The sequence below is a fragment of the Centruroides vittatus genome, unplaced genomic scaffold (assembly GCF_030686945.1).
Source record: "Centruroides vittatus isolate TY-2023 unplaced genomic scaffold, ASM3068694v2 contig_18, whole genome shotgun sequence".
In the NCBI taxonomy this organism is placed as follows: domain Eukaryota; kingdom Metazoa; phylum Arthropoda; class Arachnida; order Scorpiones; family Buthidae; genus Centruroides; species Centruroides vittatus.
The window spans coordinates 7,256,556-7,269,450 of record NW_027121101.1 but is presented as its reverse complement, the minus strand read 5'-3'; the positions used below and the strand labels follow the sequence as shown (position 1 = coordinate 7,269,450).

The 12,895-nt window shown below is 29.6% G+C and overlaps 1 protein-coding gene across 6 annotated transcripts in view; it reads left to right on the top strand.

The window, feature by feature from the left end:
* The window catches only part of LOC136969651 (protein trachealess-like), a 141,409-nt gene that overhangs the window by 55,064 nt on the left and 73,450 nt on the right, over positions 1–12,895 (top strand). The window contains exon 1 of one of the 6 annotated variants that reach the window (XM_067263933.1): positions 63–126. The exons of the other annotated variants lie outside the window; for them this stretch is intronic. Coding sequence (XP_067120034.1) covers positions 95–126 — 32 coding nt within the window. The 5' untranslated portion in view covers positions 63–94. Of the gene's footprint in view, positions 1–62; positions 127–12,895 lie in introns of those variants that run through there. 6 annotated transcript variants of the gene reach the window in all.

The following is a 12,895-nucleotide window of genomic DNA, read 5'->3' as shown; positions in this document are numbered from 1 at the left end:
AGAGTGATGGGAAAAAAATCATTTGTAATTTATTAGTTTATATTATTTGCCCCGAGGATCACGACTTAGTTCTGAATTGTTTCGAAATGGAGTTATGAAAGATATTGTGTATTTAAAGCGTGGTTTGTAAGTAGTACATTTTGTTATAATTGCCTTCTAAATTGGCCAGGGAAATTTTACATTTCTCAAAATACCTGTTTATTTTATTTCAAATTAACTCTGAGCTCATTTCGTGATTTTATTTGGTATCCCGTTGCTCAATCGACCATTGTTGTGACTGTATCGCGCTATTTCTTCGTGTTATTGATTTACACATATAGCATAAATTTAACAATTTAGTTTTTGAAATTGAAGTTGATATCAGTCAATGGGCCAAGAGAGAACTTTGCCTTGTAAATCTGATTTTATTACTGTACTATAATGTTCAAGTTATACAGCCCAACGCATATAAAAATGCCACGTAAATCTCTACGATAACAAAGTGCCAGTTCTCAAAGAATGAGCTCGTTACAGGATCCAAAGTATCATTTACTATTGATTGCCCATCGTAAAAATCACTCCCGTTTATTAAGTATCCAAAAAAAAAAAAAAAAGACCTAATAAACGCATTGGTTAATAGTTACATAAATAAATAAGCAAGTAAAATATCGAAACGGGCAAAAATCAAAAATAAGTAAATAAATAAATAAATCGGTAGCCATATATGTCAAAAATATAGGTTATATATTGTAAGCCTACCAAGAGGAAGGGTGTACTTGGATGTCCTCTATGATCGATGTAATAACAGCAGTTAGGTAGAGGTCAAAGAATGACCTCTTTTATGGAAGACAACCAAAACAGGTTCCCTACACTACGAGTTATGTAACGTCCCTGGCGACATAGACGAAGTGAGGGTGAAGAGGTGACCAAGTTGGACAAGATAGGGCGGGCCTGATTCCCCGTCCCCCACTCACTTGATTTATGGAATCTTTTCTAAATGTCTTCTCTGCCGTTCCTTCACAGTCTTAATTTATAGACCTGTTGGGTTACCTGACCATCGGTTGTCTGTGTCTTTTGCTATCTGTGACAATCGCATTCCGCCTTTGGGTTAGTTAGGGGGTTGCATACCACGCAGGATTTTCAATGGCGTGGGAGATACCATTTGCCTCGAAGCCTTTTAAAAATTTTACTTAGTAAAAGATTATTTTAGATACTCCAAGGGATTTTTGTTTTAATTACAGAAATTGCCCTTCCATTACGTCAAAGCATAGTAATCATTCCTTGCTTGTCGCATTACGAGCTTCTTTCGATGCAGAATCTCGGTGGGAACTCAAAACCATTGTTATGATTAACTAAACGATGGTGACAATCGGAGAAATACAGAGGGGCCTATTCAATTAAGGTAGTCCTCGGGGCTTTTAGCGTTTCCCTGCGGATTCTTTATTTAGATAACGCTATCTCGGGTCCTACCGTTAGATAAAACTTCTGCACAAAAACCAATAACAATAATTTTACAGATCTTGCCATCAACTAAAATCTAAAACCTCTCTTTAATAGCGAACTACTCCAAAATGCTTAATATGTTTTGATAATACTAATATAATGTTTAAAATAAACATAAAATAAATTGATATATAACTCTGTCAGCTGCAAGAGGATAAAAAGCATAATCGTGCATATCACAATACATTCTAGATCAGAAGATGACTAGGTCATGCAAAGCCGGGTAAGGTGACTTCCCTTCAAACTGCCTTCTTGATTTATGGAACGATGTGGTCTATATTTCGGAAAAATCGAGTTATTTTTTTATATATTTTTTTCTTGAATTTCAGTTTCGCATTTAAAATATTGAATTTAGGTATGCAGCGTATTAATAATGCAATGCTTAACTTAAACTGCAGGCATATACGTGCAAGATGTTACAAATGTCTTGAATTTATCTTTTCAGAATTAACATATTTGAAAATATATTTATTTAATATACTTTTAAAGTAATAACAAACAATCATTTAAAATTAAAATATAAAATTTTATTATATTTAAATGAATTATGTAAAGATTTATACAAAAACTATTCAACAAACTTTTTTATGTATAAAAGTCGATGATAGAAGGAAGAGAAATGGCTTTGATTAATATGTTATTCTGTAAAACTTCTAAAAAAGAATAAAATAATTTATTCAAAATTCTTTCGTCTACATCATAATAATTGATGCGTAACAAAATATAAATTTTGAATTTTAATTCCAATTATTTTTAGATGAAAATTAATTTGCAGACTATTTTTATATATTCCTTAATATACGGTAGTTAAATGATAAAATTACCGGCTGACACCTGACATCTTTCAATAACAACGTTACTTCCTGCATTACATAGTTCTCATTCTATGTTTATAAAAAGAAAATAAGGGGGAATCTTTAGTTTTTTTTTTCTATCATTTAATGGTATTAGCGAAGAGAAAAAAGAAATGGCTGAATGGAAGACACTGCATTACGTATGGGACGAAGCCGTACAATTTACTGGAAACGTATTGATTAATTTTTAGGTAGCCACCAGAGTTTTGGTTCTTTGTTACTTCAAAATTACAAAATTTTTTTCTTTATCAAAGAACTAAATTTATATGGGAATCACGTGGTTGATGTACTGTACTTGTGTCATATATTGTTAACACTAACGCGCATGTGCTGCCATCTGTTGGCATCTTGCTGTAATATAATACCGTGACTAAAAATTTATTTTACTTCCTCCTCACTTACAAAGCTATTAAATAAACATTGTGCCTATTTTAATCATAAATTTTAAATGCTTATTTAAATACGCAGCGAGTTAAAAAGTGGCTGTAAAATTCACTTATTCATAAAGATTAAATTTATTTCTTACTTATGAAGTTTCGTATCAACCAATGCTTACATTTTTCACACGAATCTTACACCAATATATGCAATATTTGATTTGAATTTCATATCTGGTGATGAGTCTGTAAAAATATTCCCATTTATGGTAATTGTACCCAAGAACTAATCTGAAATAGGATCAGAAAATCCAAACTTTTCCCCTGTTTCTGATCCAAACTATGCAATTATCCATGTATTTTCATTGCAAAACTAAAAAGGATATCGAATATAATGCGTTAAATTCAACGATGGAAACGAAAATGAAATGATAAATTTAAGAATAATTCCTCCGTCTTTAAATTTAATGAATGGTCAGAGTCAATGGTTAAGAGTAATTCTTTTTTATACGTAACTTCTGACATTTCGTGACTGTTTCTCATCTTGACGAATCTGTGGTATCTCAATAGTTGAGTATATTTGCCTAATTACAATTAACAGCAGTCTAATGGAATCATTTTCATAATTGTATAAGTATACAGTCATCATTTTCCTTTAACCCTTTCTGTTAAATCGCAAAATACTACCATTTGGACATATAAATGAGGAAAATTGGTCATAGGGGAATATAACCAATATTTACAACGCAGACATTGCCACATTTCTGAATATTCATCAAACTATTGGCTTTTTTTTCTCTCCGGTTCCTCCCTTAACACAAGGGAATGAGTATCCATAAAAGAATAGTAGCAGATGCTAATTGTCATTCATGTGTTTTATACAATCGTTACGTGATGATCATTTTTAAATAAAGATCCCTAAGCATATTGCTATTTGTTAAATTATATTTTTTTCCCTTTTACTTAGTCGCATTATCATATTAATTAATTTAACTTGCTATTTTGATTATAGTCAGACCATTTTTTAAATATCAAGCGGAAGTTTTTTCTTCTGTTTTATTCTATTCTGAGACTTAGAAAAATATTTAATCATCTGATGATCGTCGTTTGGTAACAGCTGCAAATCATTGACATTTTTCTTTATTCCTGATAAATATTATGATGTTTAAATGTATTTCATATATAAAATCTACGTGATTTCAATTACAATTTATTTTATTTTAAAGTGTAGAATTTTAATTAGGTCGTTATTATTATTATTTTATATTATGAATACTTACGATTTTCCGGTTTCGTCCAGTCTATATTTATTTATTTAATTACTACTCTCGGAATTTTCCGTTTAAAAAAAGACACATTTTAATATGAAATTCTCCTTCGAATTAATTTTTATTTGAAAATTTACCGTTTTAAGTTTGATTTTTATCAATGAAACAGTTTAAAGGGCGTTTAAAATGAATTTTTAAATTGAATTTATGTATCTGTAGCACGATTCGTGACTGAGGATTTTACAGAATTCGTTACGGCAACTTCAATACAGCTAAAGAATACATCATTAAAAGTAAATTTTTATTAAATAGCTTCGAATTTTGTTGTCAGAATCTTGTTTAATTAATCATGAACAGTTCATTAAACCCGAAACATACAATGAAATGACTATTACATTGTTGGAAGATGCTTACACACTTAAATATGAATGATGTCCGTTAATCAAAACTAAATGACTTTTATTAGGCTCTCTTGATATATTAACAATTTCTTTAGTGTCTGAAATCTTATCACGAATCGGCCAATAATTGGTTCTAAATGCTTTTCGCTGCCTTATAAATTACAATCCCCCTAAGTAAGTTAAAAATTTAGAAACATTCAATTATCGAGACATATCTTTATTACCGTCATTATCGATATATCTAAATATAGAGAAGGTCCAAATTATTCCAGTCTCTTTTTTATTTTATTATTTATTTTTTTTTTTTAGATTTCTTAATTTTGGGATGCGACACAGATAACACATTTTTCATTTTTACATAAAAAGTGACGTTTCCTTATTAGGTAGTTCAGTTATTGAACTCTTTCGTCCCGCATAACCTTCCGGTCCAAACTTCAAAACAGGTTTAGTCTAGAAAAAAACTCGTTTAGAAAGAATCCAGTTTCTTCTTTTATTTTAATTAACATAGATAAATGATATAACGAGAAAGAAAAACCCAAAAGATTCCTCCTGGTATGTAGCATAACAATCTACAAATGACAAGGAAACGTTTTTTCTTGCCAACCATGTTCGATTCGATAACGTTCTCGTTAGCCTTGTAAACCTCGCGGTTTTTTCCCCCATCCTTCCCTGTCATACTTTTGATTCTCCTTATCTACCGTTGAATCCTGTTCAATTAACTTTTCCCTATTTTTCCGATAACAAAATAAAATATTATTTAGATGATTTAATTAATGGCTTTATATCAGACTGATTAATAAAAAATTTACTTATGTAGATGGTTCAGGATCTTGAATTCAGGTTTGTGCATTAAAGAATGATAAGTGCCTTGCCTTCTATGTATGATAAATTTCATTTGAAGAAGAAAAAAACAAAAAGAAAACATTAAGAGATTTGTTAACAAGTCTAACATAGTTTAAAGGTATAAAAAAATATATATAGTTCCTTGTTGGAGATAACTATTTTTTCCTTTTCATTTTATGCATTATTAGTGCAAATTATTATGCTCGACGCGAGTGAAGGTTCTTCAACTATCTTCTTTTATTCGGAACAAAAAATTCTTTTGTCCCTCTCTCATTTTGTATTTTAATAATTCCAATTTACGATAATAAATGCCGTGTAATAACATCTTCAGACTCTTTGCGAATTTTTAAATCATCGAAATTAAAAGAAATTTCTTGAGAAAATGGTATAAAATACATTAGTTTAGCGTAATCGACGGTGCACAAATTAAAACAAAACCTTTGGTGAATAAAAATATGGGGTTTTATTGGTTTAATTCTTGACTTTTTTCGGTAAAATTACTGAAAAATATGAAGGAAATGCGGATGTATAGTTTATGTAATAAAGAAAATAGAAATCAGGAAAATTTTTTGGATATTAATATATCAAATTCCTCAACAGAATCTGTCGTTATTCTTTTTCTTTCTGTTAAAAAAAAGGAATATTTATAGAGTTACCTTCCGTGCTATTTCCAATTTTAGACTGGGAAGTTAAATTTTAAAAATTCCTATTCTTCAGTTTAAAATTTCATAGAATATTGATATATTTTACGTAAAATGATAAAAACAAAATATTGCATTCTTAAACAATAAAACTCTAGCAAAGTGAATTGATATAAAGTCTATGATATTTTTGTAATGTTTTTTTTTTTCTATCATTTACTGCATTCTAACCATCTTAAAATGCTATTTTATTTAAATATTTCGATTATTTTAATGTCTACATACTTGCGTATTCAATTTTACTGAATCGCTTATTAAATATTCTTTATAATTATATTCAGGAATAAATAATTAAACTTAATTTAATATATTTTTTAAAGTTAATTTTATTTTAGAAATATATTTTAACAGATTTCACCATTTAGATATGTAGTGCTGGCGTTAAACGATTATTCATAATTACAAAATAAAAAAAAGGGGAGAGAGAGTAAAGATCATTATAATTTAATATAGACCTAGAAAAAGAATTTGAAGAGGTTATTTTAAACACTTAAAAATTAGCGAGTGCGGTGCATAATAAATCACAATTATCAAATGAAATCTTATTTTTATCCAATGTGGTGGTCGAATAATCCTAATTAATTCTCTTGGTAATCCCTGCAGTTTGTGATAATCCTCTCTCTTCGACACTGTCAAACTTCTTAATTCTAGATCCTTAGAGACTATTTTCTTAACAGAAAATAGGGAAAAAAATGTCGAACATATCAACCAAGCGCGATGATTGTATTATGGATGATTGTCTGCCCTTCTCCGTCCTATGAGTAAGCCACGTCATCCATATGAGGCCTAAGCCTGTAGAAACATTCGTCTCTGTCCCCAAGTTTCATTTCCAATATTTCAGGATCATCTCCGTTCATATTGTGTTTGGATTCTCCCACCTCACTACAATAAGATTACTTTTTCTGATATCCTACACTCCTAACTTGCTATGCCAAGAGCGATACCAAAAATCGTCCATAAATCTCGTTTTTCAGGTGATGTGTTTTAGGTTGATTTTGCAGTTTGGTTTTCAAAAATGGCTTTGAAACTTCTGTAATGCAAGATACCACATTTATGTATATACGTTAGTATAATAGTTATTGAAAGTCATAAAAAAAACAGTAAGTAGTCATTCGAAAATCAAAGATAAAATTCCTAATACATTTACACTTAGGACTTTTTCCATGTATAAGTTGTAAAAGACATGGTGAAATGGTAATTTTTTAAAATTCAGTCGGAAACATAATTGTAGATTTTTCTCTCCATCGCTCGAATTTGCAATTCATTCTTGAATTTAAAAAAAACGAACGTTTTAAAACACAAAGCTGCATCGCTCTTTTAGGTTTCTCTTAAAGAAGTGTGCAGAAAATGTCTTTTATCTAATAAATTTTTTATATTCCGTTCTTAAACAGAAATAAGCGTACCGAAATAAATTTTTAATATAATTATCAAGTAATAAAAGATCGATAAAATAAAAAAACTAGCGTCACACTTTCACAATTACACAGGCTCGCAGATGTCTCCAAGTATATAAATTAGCATATTTAAAATAGGCGTTATTCAATTCGTTTTAAAAACGGAAAGCTTAAATTTTCTAGTGTTTTACTCATTAGAAATGTATTAAACGTCGCCATTTAAGTAAAAATTTCGTTTTTTAGTTGTGTTTCCTTTTCTTAATCGAAAAAGTGATTTTTTTGCGTGACGTCATCAATCAGTTATCGAAGAGATGGTCTTTCTTACGTCATCCACCAATTCAGCGAATTAGGACTTTAGAGATCGCTTAAGAACTGAGCCAGAGGATTACCTGCTATCTCTCTTTACTATCCTAGGTTTCAACAATACAAATTTTCCAATGAAATATGTTGAGACTGTAGACGTAATGGGGTCTGTCCAATCTCCCCAATGACCCCCTACTAACCCCTCCACTTGTTATCAGGTAGACGAGATTTAGGAAGGGGGTCACAGATAAGAAAGTGATCCTTGAAATCTTTTTTCCCTGCTTAAATGACTTTACTCACGAACATTTGGAAGTGTAATTTTCATGTTTTATTACAGTGTTCATTTATTCATTTATCATAAAACCTACGTTTAACTCGGTTCCTTTGAATACGGCCAACATTAAGACAAATAGATCCGAATGAAAAATATGTTAATTAGTCAATATATCAACAAAATATTATATATTAACAACTGTTTGCTTAGGTTCTTAATTATTACTTCTTATGCATATATAAAACAAATATTGCTGCTTTAGAAGGTTGTAAAACTAATATTTATGGAGTCAATTACCCGATAAATGCTACAAATGCATGACAGTTTTCTAATTTTAAATGCCTTCAATAGCTGATGCGTTATCTACATAACACTCTAAAGTATAGGTTATATTATTATAAATTCTGAGATAATGATTAAATTTATTTACGTAGGCCTATAATGAATTATTTCTGTTACTTTTGTATTAGTTGACACTTATTTTAAGGCGATATTTCTACCCGATGATTATAAACTGAATTATAATTTCAAAAATTCACATCAATCTACTACATTAATATTATGCGTATACGTTTATATTTAATCTTATTTGTTATATTATATCCTACAAAAGTCAATTATAGACTGTGGCACCATTGAAATGACTACTCAATAACAGAAGAGTTAATTTTAAAATAACGATGTATAATTTCGCATGAAAATAAATAAAAAATTATTCTTTTACATTTGAGGAAAATTTAATGTTTAATTTAAAAAAACATTCTCTGGACGATGACGGAAACGAAATGATAAATTGGGGAGATCATCTACGTCTATGCTAGAAATGTATGTCCACCTGCAGTGCTAAAGGGCTGGTTTCTTGCTGAGTCTGTTTGATATCAGCAACAATACAGCTTCTATCTTACTCTTTTTCCTGATTATGATTTCAGGAATTAAAGGATGAATGTAAGCTGTGTTATGTCTATCTTAATGAAGTACATTAACACTATATTAGATGTCGTAGTTAAGTTTACAAATCAACCAAGGCCACCCAAGACGTTAAATTTATTCCAGAAATCTTAGAAATTACGTGGGATTTCTAATAACGTCATTACGACATTTTGATATAAAATTATTTTATAATTTCATATAATTATTCAGCATTAAATCAGGAATAAATATAATGTATAGTTATCTTCATTACGTCGTCATTATACAGAATAATAACAGTAAAATTTCAAATAACGATTTCGATGATGTTTTAAAATGTAACCTGTTGAATATCTCCAGAGTAATGAATAAACATAATACTTGTTGACACGCCTCTGATTACAACAACAAGAGCTAAATCCCTAATAAAATCTAGTTTAAAATAGGTTAAAAAAAATAAATAAAGATTTTAATTTCCACTTAATACACAATAAAATTTAATTACAAAGCTGTTGAAAACAAACTGAACGTGTTAAAAATAAAATTAAAAAAAATGAGTAATTTTATATATTTGGAGTGTTTTTTGTTTATTAATTTAAATCCTTAACACACAAAATCTATTCTAGAATTTTCTTTAACTCCATTTTCACTTTCGAAATATAAAATACTTTTTTTTTAATTTATAAAGAAGCAATTTAAAAGAAAAGCCAAGGGATTCAATTCTTAGGCGCCTACTGAATTGTATCCATGACGGCCCATTGATTAATGACGAAATGGTAGAGCATAAAAACTATCGTAAAGTGGTAGAAGTCACACAACAGTATTTTGTCTGATGGTGTGATCTGTAATTCTAGTGGCGATACGCTCTGAATAGTGATAGATAAATATTTAAGCTGAGAAAAGGCAAGATTAACTTGAGAACTCTATTAACATGCCAAGAACGTGCTATTGGAAGCGATTAAGTACACCTTTAGTGTCGACTGATCCAGTTCTAGCTTCAACCAAAGTAAATAAACAATTGGATATACTTTAAGTGATTGATACAAGCCACATATACATTGTGATTATGGCCGTAGTGCTTAAGTCTGACTTTATCAACTTTGGACAATATGTTTATCATGTGTAATTTCTAGTTTCTAATTTAACATAATTACATTTCGGAGCAAAATATATTCTTAATTCGTTAAGGTTTCTAAAATTATGTATTTTTATTTATTAAAATTGTTTAAAATTTATATTTTCAATTATAATTGAGCTAATATTAAATGAAATAATTAAATATTCTTTTCCTTTTAAGTACACAAATAAGTAATAAATACACTAAAAAATTTTTTTAACAATTAGGCTAATATATAATTTAAATATTTTATATAATTTCAAATACAACAAATCTATAAAAATCATTAAATAGAATCAATTGAGTTGTAAATTCTACTTAAAAATATTGAAATCTTTCTCAATAATTTCAAAATAAATATAAATATAAAAGAATAAGGAGATTAATTGGATTATTTAAACGTGAGAGATCCCTCCTTTCGACAATAATTCGAACTTGATTAAAAGAGAGAATGCGTTACGTCAAAAAAGAACCTATTTCCGAAAGATAACCTTCGATTAGCATAGAACAGGAAGTGAAATTCGTGCCCTCTGGCCTCGTTCTGATTTCCATTTCCTGTACGTATGGTGAGGGTGGGTTAGTGCCGACCCTAGATCTCTAGGGACTTGTTATTGCCCTCAGTCTCTGATTCAGCAAAACGTGAGTCACACAATTCTGTCTCTAGAATACGTCGATCCGAAGAGGAGTCTTCATCCGGACCAACATGCAAGGTGAGACTGTTCTTATCCAGATATGGATTTACAGGTAGGACACTCCCACTACTGACCCTTCTACCACGCATGCGTTCAAGTATTGTCCAATCTTGTGGCAGAATGTCTTAGGAAACGTGAAAATGCTTCCTGATAGACTGTCTCTGCTTTTAACTGACAGAATTGATTCGGTAAAACTCCACTGCGGTCACAATTTGTACAGAAATATCCACACTAGCTTACTATCGAGTACTTGGACCAACATTCTTTTCGATCAATAACTTTTAAATACATAAAATTAAACCTTTGTCAATTTCTAACCTTCTAAGTATCATTTCTTCGTATTCAGAGTAGTAATTAAGATAAATTTGAATACGTGTAATTTTATTTTTATTTCTTTGTAGTTTTAAAGAATGACTTGTTTTAATATAATTTTGAATAAAGTAGATGTTTCTCTTACTACTAAATGTCCAATCGGTATACGGTATAGTACGTATTTTATATCATAGAAAATACTTTACTTATGTCTGCATATTGCTGTTGGATATTCCAATCCTGTTGTATTACTTGCGCCTGACTAGCCGTTCGCATGGTTTAAGATAGTTTTTTTTTTTTGTCCATTTTTTTAATAGAAATTTATCTTAGAAATGACCAACTATCGGAATATTCACATAAAACCTCATATATAATCATTAAACAGTTTTGGAATTAAACTTTGTGACTATTTAAAATCATATTTTAGCCTTAAGTTAATTACAAAATGTAATGTTCTATTGCTTCAAAATTTTTTATATATGAAGCCAGACTGTATAATTTCTGTTTATTTATAGCTGCAGGTTATATTTACTCGCTTTACAACATTTTGAAAGTTTTCTTTTTATTATCGATGCAAATCAGACGTGTTTTTATCAAGAACTTTCGGTAAATTACCGAAACTTCTTGATAAAAACACGGACCCGACTCGTCGTCTCCAGAGATCACACCAGAAAAATATTAATTGATGATATTTATTTAAGTCGATGACTAAATTTAACATTTAAATTTCATGCTGATTAAAAATGATGAATAGATTTGACTTTAAATCAACTGTAATTTTTACTTGAAGAAACTATTAAACGAGTTCCAGTTGATCTATAAATGCACATCTCTTAGGTCAAGAGTTTGTTTAATCTACTATTTTATCATTTTGATGAATATAATTAACTATTTTAAATGAAAAAAAGTGTTGTTAATGTTTATTTTAAGTTTAATAATATATTTTGTACTTTAAACGGTCATTTAAGCATGTCAGTAGTTTGTTAAATCGTTTTTATGTACTGCCTTATCTGAAAATAGCTACAAAAGTCTACTAATAAAAATATATTTTATTTATGAAATTAAATTTTTGCCCATAGCGATAACTTAGCACATTGGGGTAAACAATTAGCTATGGAAGTTAATTATCAAACAAGAAGTAATGTAGTAGCTGTTAACAAAATTAGAAATTATGAAATTTTTTTCTGATATTGAGCTAAATTGATATTCATTTTATCTTTTATTTTTAATTAAATAAGCTAGATTAAGTAAATTATCGGTTTAATTTTTCGCTGCACGAGTACGGATAATCATTTTAATAATAGTAGGAGACGGGTTAAATAAACTTGTATATTAGATTAAACTCATTTATTTAGTGTTATTTAGTGAATTTATAAAGTTTAAGTTTTTATTAAAATATAAATTTAAACAGTTTCAATTAAAATACACAAACTACTAATGAAAACCAATTGAATTTCTCGTAATAAACTTGAGCAAAAGAAAAAGGAAAGATCTCCAAGGAATTCAAATTGCAAGTTCTTCCATTTATTGTGAAATTTTGCCATTAAAGTTAGTTACACACAATTAAAGGTAGGAGAGAGATGTAACTAAGAGAAAAAAAATTAGGATCAACATCGATTTATTGGAACTTAACTTTTAAAAAGTCTATGACCGCAGGCTCAAAACTAACTGATATAAAGACTCCCTTTGCGGACTGTACATTAAACATTGAGTCATGATAAGACACAAGTTGTGTCAACGATTGAACAGTTCGCATTCGGTTGTTCCAATCAAGAATTCGATATTCTGCTTAATTCGTACAAACTCTCGGGATTTTAAACTGTTTGATGCTCCTAAATGACTTTTGTGTTCCTTCTCCTGGTTTGCATGCGCTTTGAATCACTGCAGTCGTGCATGTCATCCGGACCACACACTGATGGGCTTGTTAGAGACTGATTGTGGACCTATAAAGTGTACAAATACAGTTCA